This window comes from Scyliorhinus canicula, chromosome 8 (genome assembly GCF_902713615.1).
Source record: "Scyliorhinus canicula chromosome 8, sScyCan1.1, whole genome shotgun sequence".
Lineage (NCBI taxonomy): Eukaryota > Metazoa > Chordata > Chondrichthyes > Carcharhiniformes > Scyliorhinidae > Scyliorhinus > Scyliorhinus canicula.
In genome coordinates this window covers 153,483,045-153,495,636 of record NC_052153.1, presented here as the reverse complement: position 1 = coordinate 153,495,636, position 12,592 = coordinate 153,483,045, and the positions used below count along the sequence as shown (strand labels likewise).

Sequence of the window (12,592 nt, the reverse complement as noted above, 5' to 3'; positions counted from 1 at the left end):
GAGGCAAAAGAATTTGAGGATCCTGGGCCTGGCGGGGTCGGATCTCCCGTGGTACGTGACCACGATGTTGAGCTCGTTGATGGGAGCGGGGTCCTTCCATTTGCCCCTGGATCTTGAGGGAGCTCACAGAGTGCTGGCCAGGAGTCCCAAGGCAAATGAAGCCCCGCGGGCGGTGCTGGTGCGGTTCCATCGATTTAGTGACCAGGAGTGTGTGCTGCGCTGGGCCAAGAAAGAGAGGAGCAGCAAGTGGGAGAATTCGGTAGTGCGAATCTACCAGGACTGGAGTGCGGAGGTGGCAAAGCGGAGGGCCGGGTTCAACCGGACGAAGGCGGTGCTGCATGCCAAGCAGGTCAGATTTGGAATGCTGCAGCCTGCGCGTCTGTGGGTGACATATAAGGGCCGGCACCACTACTTCGAGTCCCCGGAGGAGGCGTGGGCCTTTGCACAGGCGGAGAAACTGGACTCGAACTAGGATCTGGGGACACACTATGGCCGTTGCTGTTTTCGCTGTTGCTGTTCTTCAATTTTGACACATGTTTTTTTATGCTGCTTTTCTTTTTGCTCTGTTTCCGGGTGGGTTTGTCTGTTGGGTATGGGTGTGGGGTATGTAGGGAACGTTGGGGGTATGTGCTTTATATGTTCTCTTCTGTACGGGGCCGGGGTGAAACTGGATTTTGAGGAGCTGCGTCGGAAGGGTGGGGTGTGGCAGTGTGAAAGCGCGGGCTTTCCTCTGGTTGTCCGCGCTGCGGGGCGGGGCTGGAGGTGGGGGCGTGGCCTCTACTGGATTTCTTTCCCGCGCTGAAGCAGTGCCAAGGAGGTGTGGCAAGAGAGGGATGACCCCATGCCAGGAGGAGATGGGTTTTGGCAGGAGCTGCCGGGTCAGCAGAAGTCAGCTGACTCACGGAAGTACCATGGAGGGTGCGTCGCGGCTAGGTGGGGTCCTAGCCTGGGGGGGTGGGGGGGGATACCGGGTTGCTGCTGGAATGGCCAGGAAGGAGCTGGCGTGGGCCGGGGGGGGGGGGTAGAGGAGAAGCGTTATCGCCATGGGGAACGGGTGAGGCGGGGCGAGCTGGCCTGGGGCGAGCAGTCGATAAGCTATGGCTAGCCGGCGGGGGAGAGGGGCAGGTTGCTCTCTGATTCGGCTGATTACCTGGAACGTGAGGGGGCTGAATGGGCCGGTTAAGAGAACCAGGGTATTTTCTCATCTGAAGGGGCTGAAGGCGGACGTGGCTATGCTCCAGGAGACCCACTTGAAGGTGGCGGACCAGGTTCGTCTGAGGAAGGGGTGGGTGGGGCAGGTTTTTCACTCAGGATTGGACGCAAAGAACCGGGGGGTGGTGATCCTGGTGGGGAAGAGGGTGGCGTTCGAGGCGGCTGAGGTGGTGTCGGACAAGGAGGGCAGATATATTATGGTGAAGGGTAGGCTGTAGGGAGAGAAGGTGGTGCTGGTTAATGTATATGCCCCGAATTGGGATGATGCCGGCTTCATGAGGCGCTTGTTGGGGCGCATTCCGGACCTGGAGACAGGGGGCCTGATCATGGGGGGAGACTTTAATACAGTTCTGGATCCCCCACTGGACCGGTCCAGTTCAAGGACGGGTAGGAGACCAGCGGCGGCCAGAGTGCTGAGGGGGTTTATGGACCAGATGGGAGGGGTGGATCCCTAGAGGTTTGAGAGGCCGAGAGCGCGGGAGTATTCCTTTTTCTCCCATGTCCATAGGGTCTATTCCCGAATAGATTTTTTCATCCTGAGCAGGGGATTGATCCCGAAGGTGCAGGATGCAGAGTATTCGGCCATAGCGATCTCAGACCATGCTCCGCACTGGGTTGATCTGGAGATGGGGGAGGCGCGGGACCAGCGCCCGCTCTGGCGCCTGGATGTGGGGCTGCTGGCTGATGAGGAGGTGTGTAGGAGGGTCCGGGGGAGTATTGAGGGGTATCTTGATACCAATGATACGGGGGAGGTCCGGGTGGGGATGGTCTGGGAGGCTCTGAAAGCAGTGATCCGGGGGGAGCTGATCTCCATCCGGGCCCATAGGGAAAGGAGGGAGAGGAAGGAGAGGGAGAGACTGGTGGGGGAGCTCCTGGATGTGGACAGGAGATACGCGGAGGGACCGGAGGACGGGGTTGCTGGGGGAACTGCGCAGTTTGCAGGCCGAATTTGACTTGTTGACCACCAGAAAGGCGGAGACACAGTGGAGGAGGTCGCGGGGCACGGTATACGAGTATGGGGAGAAAGCGAGCAGGATGTTGGCGCATCAGCTCCGCAGGCGAGATGCGGCTAGGGAAATTGGTGGAGTGACGGATAGGGGTGGGAATGTAGTGCAGAAGGGGACAGAAGTAAATGGGGTCTTTAGGGACTTCTACGAGGAACTGTACCGGTCAGAACCTCCGATGGGGAGAGGGGGGGTGGAGAGCTTCATGAACAGGCTACGGTTCCCAAGGGTTCAAGAGGAGCTGGTAGAGGGGCTGGGGGCGCCGATAGAGTTGGAGGAGCTAGTCAGGGGGATTGGACAAATGCAGTCAGGTAAGGCGCCGGGGCCAGACGGGTTCCCGGTGGAATTTTATAAAACGTATGCGGTTCTGGTGGGCCCCCTGTTGGTGCGAGCTTTCAACGAGGCATGGGAGGGGGGGCTTTGCCCCCGACGATGTCGCGGGCACTGATCTCTCTGATCCTAAAGCGGGATAAGGACCCCTTGCAGTGTGGATCATCCAGGCCTATCTCGCTCCTCAATGTTGACGCTAAGTTGCTGGCGAAGATCCTGGCCACCAGGATAGAGGACTGTGTACCAGGGGTGATACACGAGGATCAGACAGGATTTGTCAAGGGACGGCAGCTCAACACGAATGTGCGGAGACTGCTAAATGTTATTATGATGCCGGCAGTGGAGGGGGAGGCGGTGATAGTGGTGGCGCTGGATGTGGAGAAAGCGTTTGATAGAGTTGAGTGGGGGTACCTGTGGGAGGTGCTGGAGCGGTTCGGATTCGGGGAAGGATTCATCAAATGGGTGAGGCTGCTCTACGTGGCTCCGATGGCAAGTGTAGTTACAAATGGAAGGAGATCGGAGTACTTTAGGCTCTACCGTGGGACCAGGCAGGGGTGCCCCCTGTCCCCCTTGCTCTTTGCACTGGCGATTGAACCTTTGGCTATGGCGTTGAGGGAGTCAGGGAGATGGAGGGGTCTGGTGCGGGGTGGGGAGGAACATCGTGTATCGCTGTATGCGGACGACCTGCTGTTGTATGTGGCGGATCCAGAAGGGGGAATGCCGGGGGTGATGGAGCTGTTAGCGGAATTTGGGGGCTTCTCGGGCTATAAGTTAAATTTAGGCAAGAGTGAGGTATTTGTAGTACACCCGGGTGATCAGGAGGAGGGAATTGGGAGACTCCCATTTAAGAGGGCAGTGAAGAGTTTCAGATACCTGGGGGTGCAGGTGGCCAGGAGTTGGGGGACTCTCCATAAGCTTAATTTTACCAGGCTGGTGGAGCAGATGGAAGAGGAATTTAAAAGGTGGGACATGGTGCCGCTATCGTTGGCGGGTAGAGTGCAGTCCGTCAAAATGACGGTTCTCCCGAGGTTCTTGTTCCTTTTTCAGTGTTTGCCCATCTTTATCCCTAGGGCCTTTTTTAGAAGGGTTACGAGCAGCATCATGAGCTTTGTTTGGGCGCATGGGACCCCGAGGGTGAAGAGGGTCTTCTTGGAGCGGGGTAGAGAGGGGGGGGGGGGGGGCTGGCGCTACCCAATCTCTCGGGGTATTATTGGGCGGCCAATGTGTCGATGGTGCGCAAGTGGGTAATGGAGGGGGAGGGGGCAGCATGGAAACGGATGGAGAGGGCGTCCTGTGGAGATACAAGCCTGGGGGCCCTGGTAACTGCGCCGTGGCCGCTCCCTCCTACGAGGTATACCACGAGTCCGGTGGTGGCGGCTACCCTCAAGATTTGGGGGCAGTGGAGGCGACATAGGGGAGAAGTGGGGGGCTCGATGGAGGCTCCGTTGAGGGGGAACCATAGGTTCGTCCCCGGGAACATTGATGGGGGATTTCAGGGTTGGTACAGAGCGGGCATCAGACAGCTGAGGGACCTGTTTATTGATGGGAGGTTTGCGAGCGTGGGGGAGTTGGAGGAGAAATTTGGGCTCCCCCCGGGGAACATGTTCAGGTATCTGCAGGTAAAGGCATTTGCTAGGCGGCAGGTGGAGGGATTCCCTTCGCTTCCCGCGAGGGGGGTGAGCGACAGGGTGCTTTCGGGGGTCTGGGTCGGAGAGGGGAAGATATCTGATATCTACAAGGTTATGCAGGAGGCGGAGGAGGCGTCAGTAGAGGAGCTGAAAGCTAAGTGGGAGGGGGAACTGGGGGAACAGATCAAAGACGGGACATGGGCTGATGCCCTGGAGAGGGTTAATTCTTCCTCCTCGTGTGCGCGGCTTAGCCTCATCCAATTCAAGGTGCTGCACCGGGCCCACATGACTGGGACAAGGATGAGTAGGTTCTTTGGGGTGAAGACAGGTGTGTCAGGTGCTCGGGGAGTCCAGCGAACCATGCCCATATGTTCTGGGCATGCCCGGCACTGGAGGAGTTCTGGAAGGGGGTGGCGAGAACAGTGTCGAGGGTGGTGGGATCCAGGGTCAAGCCAGGATGGGGACTCGCGATTTTTGGGGTTGTGGTGGAGCCGGGAGTGCAGGAGGCGAAAGAGGCCGGTGTGCTGGCCTTTGCGTCCCTAGTAGCCCGGCGAAGGATCTTGCTACAATGGAAGGATGCGAGGCCCCCAAGCGTGGAGACCTGGATCAATGACATGGCGGGTTTCATTACGCTAGAGAAGGTCAAATTCGCCCTGAGAGGGTCGGTACAAGGGTTCTTTAGGCGGTGGCAACCTTTTCTCGACTTTCTGGCTCAACGATAGGGTACGGGGACAGTAGCAGCAGCAACCCGGGGGGGGGGGGGGGGGGGGGGAACGATGACTATATTTGTTTATTTCATTTAAATTTATTTTGAAGTTCTTTTGGTGTTCATTGGGGTTGGGGGGGTGGGGGATGGGATACATGCGTCGATACGGTCTGGGGGTGGTACGGTTATTATGGGTTATTTTGTTGCATTTCATTGTTTGTCGTTATGTTTTATATTTTCTGTAAAAAATTCCAATAAAAATTATATTAAAAAAAAAAGAGATGTATCAAACAGAGGACTAGTTTGAACATGACTTCTGGGAGAAAATGACTGCACAGTGCCTTCCAATCTAAAAAAACATTAACCTCTCATTCAACAGACTTCTTACCCACACAGCAATTGCCCATCTAATCCCTTGGGACTTCGAAGATGATACCCTTCCTACACATCAAGGAATGAAAAACAGCAAAGGCAATGTAAATAAGGTACCATAATGCAGCAGAATGGCAATACAGCCTGGAGCATCTAAATGTCCTACTCCTGTATTAATGTCACCCTCATGGATAGTCAAAGAGTCAGAAACACCCCAAGAGAAACCATGCTAGGCTACACTGAGCAATCTGCTTTCTGAATCAGGAATTTTCCTGCAACGATTATCAGTGCACAAAAGACCAAGAGGCGATCGAATCATAACACCACTACAAGTGAGCTGGGTATGTTTTAAAAGAATGCAGATGAACCAAAATTTCTCTTCAGGAACCTCTCCCCAGTCTTTTATTCTTTAAAGTAACATACATCACTCTATATAGGCAATAGCACGATAGGCTCAAAAATACCACTGTAGCAGCTTCCCAAAATTGGCAAAACACACGTGTTCTGAAGCGTCAAATACAGCTCAAAACAACACTCCACAGGTACTGCCAGGCCTGCATAGTTTTTATAGCATTTTGTTTCAAATTCCCAGCATCCATGATCTGCTTTTAAAACTTGGAGGGGGTTGTTCAGTGAATGATCAATGCCAGTTCCAAAGATAGTGTCACTGTGGCAATGTAGGTCAAACTACCTGCAACATTTATAAGATCCAAAAATACATTCACCTGAAACATGGTCTGGTTTAGCTCAGTGGGCTAGAAAGTTTGTTTGTAATGCAGAACAAGGCCAGCAGCACATGTTAAATCCCTGTACCGGCTTACCCGAACAGGCGGCGGAATGTGGCGCTCAGGGGCTTTATTAACAACAGGTTGGGATAATACAAGAACACAAGAAATAGGAGCAGGAGTAGGCCATCTGGCCCCTCGAGCCTGCTCCGCTATTCAATGAGATCATGGCTGATCTTTTTTGGACTCAGCTCCACTTTCCGGCCTGAACACCATAACCCTTAATCCCTTTATTCTTCAAAAAAAAAACTATCTTAATCTTAAAAACATGTAATGAAGGAGCCTCAACTGCTTCACTGGGCAAGGAATTCCATACATCCACAACCCTTTGGGTGAAGAGGTTCCTTCTAAAATCAGTCCTAAATCTACTTCCCCTTATTTTGAGGCTATGCCCCCTAGTTCTGCTTTCACCCACCAGTACAAACAACCTGCCCACATCTATCCTATCTATTCCCTTCATAATTTTATACATTTCTACAAGATCCCCCCCCCCCCCCCCCCCCCGCATCTTTCCAAATTCCAATGAGTACAGTCCCAGTCTACTCAACCTCTCCTCATAATCCAACCCCTTCAGCTCTGGGATTAACCTAGTGAATCACCTCTGCACACACTCCACCGCCAGTACGTCCTTTCTCAGGTAAGGAGACCAAAACTGAACAGTATTCCAGGTGTGGCCTCGCTAATAGCTTATACAATTGCAGCATAACCTTCCTAGTCTTAAACTCCATCCCTCTAGCAATGAAGGACAAAATTCCATTTGCCTTCTTAAATCACCTGTAAACCAACTCTAGCTGAAGAAATCCTCCTCATCTGATTTAAAGGATTATCCCTTCAGTCAGAGATCAAGTCCTCTGCTTCTAGTTTTCCTTCTCCAAACCCACTATCCAGGCCTTGCAGCATCCTGCACATTTCAATAAGATCCCCCCTCATCCTTCCAAACTCCAACAAGTACAGACCCAGAGTCCTCAACTGTTTCTCATACAACAAGCTGTTCATTCCAGGGATCATTCTTGTGAATGCCTCTGAACCTTGTCCAAGATGATTTATTCATCCCCCAATTCCTTCCAATAATTTTCCCAGCACTGATTTGTCTGCAATTATTTGAAGAGTAAATAAACAGTTTTAACTTGCCCTCTTAAAAAGGCTTTGGGACTTCAGAGGCTTTAAAGGCACTATAAGAATGCAGGCACTGCAAGAGTTTGGAAGCACATTCTCCCTGTGTCTGCAATGAAGTTGCTCTGAAAAGCCACTAGTCACAATATTCCACCACCTGTTCAGATACAGAGGGAGAATTCAGAATATCCAATTCACCTAACAGCACATCTTCCAGGACTTGTGGGGAGGAAACCAGAGCACCCAGAGAAAATCAACACAGACACAGGGAGAACGTGCAGACTCCAGACAGTGATCCAAGCTGGGAATTGAACCCAGGACCCAGCGAACCAATAGTGCTAACCGCTGTGCTACCCCACACAGGGAGGGGGGGTTATTTCCAGGTGCACCCCGCCGCCTTCTCCCCGGAACAATACTCACAAGCTTCGTTGCTAGTGATGCTGGGATGCTGGTTACACTCAGGGTCACTGGCGGTAATAGTGACCTGTAGATGACGCAGCTCCCCGGTGTGGCCCTGGCTAGCAGCCGGCCGCTGGGGTCTTCTACTGGCCGCGTTGCTGCCGAAGATGTAGTAGAAATATCTGCGGAAGGCGTTGTCCAGCAGGGAACAGCCAACAGCGGCGGTGGAGCTGGGCGAGTGGACGATCTGAAACGTGCGGCCACTCAGCCAGTAAAGCTCGGGGCTGATGTGGAGGCTTTTGGGCAATGGCCAGAGCGAGCCGGAGGGAGAGTCGCCCACCTCGGGCTGGTACACCATATCGTCCTCCGCCCAATCGGAGAGAGCGGAGGCGGGCCGGAGGAGCAGCAGCACGACCAGGCTCCCTAGATTCGCCATCGCCTGCCAGACTGGGCACTGCCGGCTCGCGCTGCGCTTTAAGAGGCGGCGCGCGCGGACGGTCATGTGAGCAGCTGTCGGTCACGTGACACGTTTAAAATCGCATTTAACCGCCGATCGGCCCCGACCTCCAAAGCCCCGGCGGGTCCTAGCGCCCGGTTCCTATCGCACACACGGCTGCGCCTGCTCAGTGAGGGGTGGATGACCGCTGGTCAGTGGGTCCTGAGCCACACCACGGAAACTAAAAGCAAAATCAAAGCCGCTCTGCGCCACCAAATGCATTATCAAACAAAAACAAATCTGTAATGTGAACAATAGAATCTTCAGGCACAGAAAATAAGCCATTCGGCCCATGGAGTCCGTCCCAGTTCCTGTTCAATTGCCAAAGCCCTGCAAGTTTATTTCCCTCAAGAGCCCGTCCAGTTATTAAATTATCATCTTATTGGCAGCATCCAGGGGCGGCACGGTGGCCCAGTAATAATAATAATTGTTAGCTCTGCTGCCTCATAACGCTAAGGACCCGCGTTCGATCCAAGCCCTGGGTCACTGTACGTGTGGGTCTCAAACCCTCCCGCACCTCTGCCTGTCAGTATCCCGCACCATCGGCCCCCCGGTCCTGCTGCCAGGAATACCGTTGGCTGGCACTGCACTGACTGGGGGCTGCCATGGAGGGTGTGGCCCTGGGCGGTTGGCGGCCGGATGGGTGGGGTGTTTGGGGCCGAGGGGGTGCGTGCTGTGGCGGGCGGGGGGGGCACACCCGTACGGCCGGTGTCACTGTAGACCACGGGCTGAGGTGGGTGGTCAGTGGGTGCGCAGCAAGATGGCCGCCGTAATGGCAGTCAGTGGGCACCGCCCGAGTCCTGTGGGGGGGCACCTCGGCTGCTCGCCTGTCACCCCACTCCCCTCCCCCCTCCCCTCCCTGAGCCTTGGCAGGGTCCCCCACCGCAACCGTGGCCCACAATTGACGAGGCTCCATAGGTGGAACCTCACCAACCTGGTGGAGGAGGTAAAGAGGGATCTGAAAAAGATGGGACTCACTCCCTCTTTCACTAGCAGGAAGAGTACAGACGGTCAAAATAAATGTACTGCCTAGGTTCCTCTTCGTATTCAGATCGCTCCTAATCTTTATCCCCAAATCCTTTTTCATCTGGGTCAAAAAACTAATTATGACCTTTGCCTGGGGAGGCGGGTGGCGGAAGAATCTCTCGGATACGTAAGACCACCTTACAGGGAGGGCGGCACGTGGGAGGTCTGACTCTACCGAATCTCCTATTCTACCACTGGGTAGCAAACTCGGAGAGGATGAGGGTTGTGGCTGAAGGAGCCGGAGGCGGGCTGGCTCCGAATGGAGGAAGCCTCCTGCACGAGGATGTCCCTCCGGATGTCCGCCTCACACCTGCCCCCCCCCCCCCCCCCCCCCCCCCCCCAGCACACACACTCCAGGAGCCTGGTGGAAAACCGGGGAGGGGGATTATCTTAACCCCCCCCCCCTTCTAGAACACAATTGTGGATCAGGGCACCCCCATCTGGATGAATGCATATACAGTATAAACTTGTTGGACTTTAACCTGGTGTTGTAAGACGTATTACTATATAAAGAAAGTCAAGAGTTTGGATATGGACGGTAATTACGAATGTAAATAACAGAATGCGAGCACTGGAACCTTGGTCACAGACAAGTTTGTACAGATATGCAACTATTGTTGCCTAGTTTCTTTGTTTAGGTATTTGGCAATGGCTCTGTTTTGTTTGGTTACATATAAAAATGATTTTACCAAATGTAAAAATCCCAATAAAAATATTTTTTAAAAATGGAAATATATCACTGTTCCTTCACTGTTACTCTGTCAAAATCATGGAACCTTCCTAACAGCACTGTGGGTGTACCTACACCACATGGACTGCAGTAGTTTAAGAAGGCAGCTCACCTTCTCAAGGGCAATTAGGGATGGGCAATAAATGCTGGCCTAACCAGCAAAATCTATTTCCCGTAAATGAATCATTTAAAAAATGACATAAAGGGATATGGGGATAGTGTGGGGAAAGGGCATTGAAGTGGATGATCAGCATTGATCCTATTGAATGGTCTCGATAATACAAATACTATTAAAAAGATGGGCAATTTCTTCATTTTTCTCCAAAGACAAATAACAGGTGCTGTTACAACAGTTCAATTTCATGTTTTGTGAAAAAGCAATATGTAAAGTTTCTAATGTCCAAGCACGATGTGAGACCATGTCCAGTCCATATAACCTGCACGTCTTTGGTCTGTGGGAGGAAACCGGACCACCCGGAGGAAACCCACGCAGACACGGGGAGAACTTGCAGACTCCACACAGAAGTGACCCAGCCGGGAATCAAACCTGGGACCCTGGTGCTGTGAAGCCACAGTGCTGTCCACTTGTGCTACCGTGCTGCCTTAAAAACATTTAACGAGGTAGCCTCAACTGCTTCACTGGGCAGGGAATTCCAAATTTTAAAAGGAAACTGCAGACAATATGTAGGATTAAACCAGAAAATCTGTGAACCAAACCTGAACTCAGTTACTTAAATGTGGTTTCATTAACAAAATGGGATAACATTGCGAGTAATGTTAATTTGCAAAGCAACATTCATTACCAAAAAACTGTACAGCTAAAATTTAAATTAGATTGTTAAATCTCTAAATAAATGATCCATTGAATAACTACATACTCTCCAACCTGCTTCAAAATTACTAAATTATTGAAACAGTTGGGAAGAGCAGTAAGAATAAGGATTTCCCTTCTACATTGGGGTGACTAACTGAAATCAGGGTATTTGTAAGAATACCTTCAAGGGAACAATTTTTTAAAACTTCTTGGAAAAGTGGACAGTAAATCTTAAAACATTCACTAACTATGAAGATATTATTAATTCAAAAATCATACATATTTGTGTATGTGATGCAGATATTGTTAAATTGTTTGGCCATTGTGCAAATAAATGGCAACGTAAGTGAGGAAGCCGGAGAGGAAAAGTACATGAGCACCCTCTGCTGTCAAAGAAGGTTTACAGCAAGCAAGTCTCAGACAATGGTGGAATTATCTGATATTTTTTGAAGGGTCAATCTCGGCGGAAAAACCAGGAAAACACTGCCGGTGTAATGAGTCCACGGAGGCAGAAGTCCCTTCACCAGGCGTAATGAACTCCAATTGGCTTTATTGATTGGCCAATTGGAGTATGAGCTCCCTCAATGTTAGGTCATTGAGGGGACCCATATAAGCACCTGTGTAGGCTTTGTGAGCCAGTCTTAAGTTGACTGGACTGCTAGCATCACTGTTTGTAGCTGCTTGTAACTGCTCCTGTAATATCGTTATTGTAAATAAATATTGGTGTGGTGATGGAACTCCTGCCTCCCGTGGATTACTACAGTGGCGACGAGGTAAACTAAGAATTTTGCGGAGACCAGCTGCCGCACTCGGAGGGTGCCATTTAAAAAATGCCCTTTTTTGGGAGGTTAGAGGCATTCGACCCGGCTATTGAGGACTGGTCCCAGTATGTGGAGAGAATGTGTTACTTCTTCCGGGCAAATGATATACTGACGGATGAAAGGAAACGGGTTATCCTGCTGTCGGCGTGCGGACCCTCAGCTTTCGCCATTATACGTAGTCTGACTTATCCCGATGCGCCGGACACGAAAACTTTCCAAGAAGTAACGGAATTGGTGAAAGAGCACTACGACCCAAAACCACCCCTCATTTTGCGTAGGTACTGATTCTACACAGCGAAGTGGGAAGACAGGGAGTCAGTCACAAATTTCTTGACACGCCTGAGAAGGCTGGCGGAAAAATGTGAGTTCGGCCCGACGCTGAATGAAATGCTTCGGGAGCGGTTAGTGTGTGGTATAAACAACCTCACAATACAGAAACGCCTGTTGGCAGAAACGGAGCTAGACTGCAGGCAGGCGTTACAGCTCGCACTGTCCCTAGAAAAGGCAGCAAGTGGGGCGCAGGAACTACAGGGCACACCAATGGAGGTAGATACCTGTGCGAGGGACTACCACAACGGGTCCTGCTACCAGATAGCTGCTCTCAGGAAAAACCTGAGGAATAGAAGGAAAAAGGATAACCCCAGAACTGCCCCCAAGTCTGCCAGGACTAACTGGAGACAGAGGGAAGTATCGGCTGAGGCTCCCCCAACAGAGAAGGACCGTTTCTGGCACCAGACAGAGTGGGGTAACAGAAACCCTAGAAGGAGGTGGCAAAAGAGGAATAGCAGGTGGGGACGCAGGGAAGTACACAACCTAGACGCCCCATCCTCCTCCGAAGGGGAACAATTATATAATATTGCAACGAAGAAAGCAGAACCCATTAAGATTACCCCACGGGCGGCTGACAATAATGGAAATAGACACGGGTGCAGCCGTATCAGTAATGGGAGTGGCAGCATTGAGAAAAATCAAAGATGGACTCCAGCCACTAACCCTAACAAAAACATCGACAAAACTTAAAACCTACATGGGGGAACCCCTGGAAGTTCTAGGCATGACTCATGTACCCGTGGAATATGAGAAACAATTTCTCAGATTACCGTTGACGATAGTAGAGGGCTCCGGACCAAGCTTAATTGGACGAAACTGGCTGAAA

General features: G+C 51.9%; 1 protein-coding gene across 3 annotated transcripts in view; it reads right to left on the bottom strand.

The window, feature by feature from the left end:
• Positions 1-8,046, bottom strand: part of hexb (hexosaminidase B (beta polypeptide)) — a 74,436-nt gene extending 66,390 nt beyond the window's left edge. Inside the window, exon 1 of one of the 3 annotated variants that reach the window (XR_005461648.1) lies at positions 7,571-8,046. Coding sequence is in view for 2 of the 3 variants with exons in the window: in XM_038805476.1 (XP_038661404.1) it covers positions 7,571-7,985 (415 nt within the window). In the remaining variant the exon portion in view is untranslated. The remainder of the gene's footprint in view (positions 1-7,570) is intronic. The other 2 variants (XM_038805476.1, XM_038805477.1) reach the window with 2 other exon arrangements.
• Between the last annotated feature and the right edge of the window lie 4,546 nt (positions 8,047-12,592).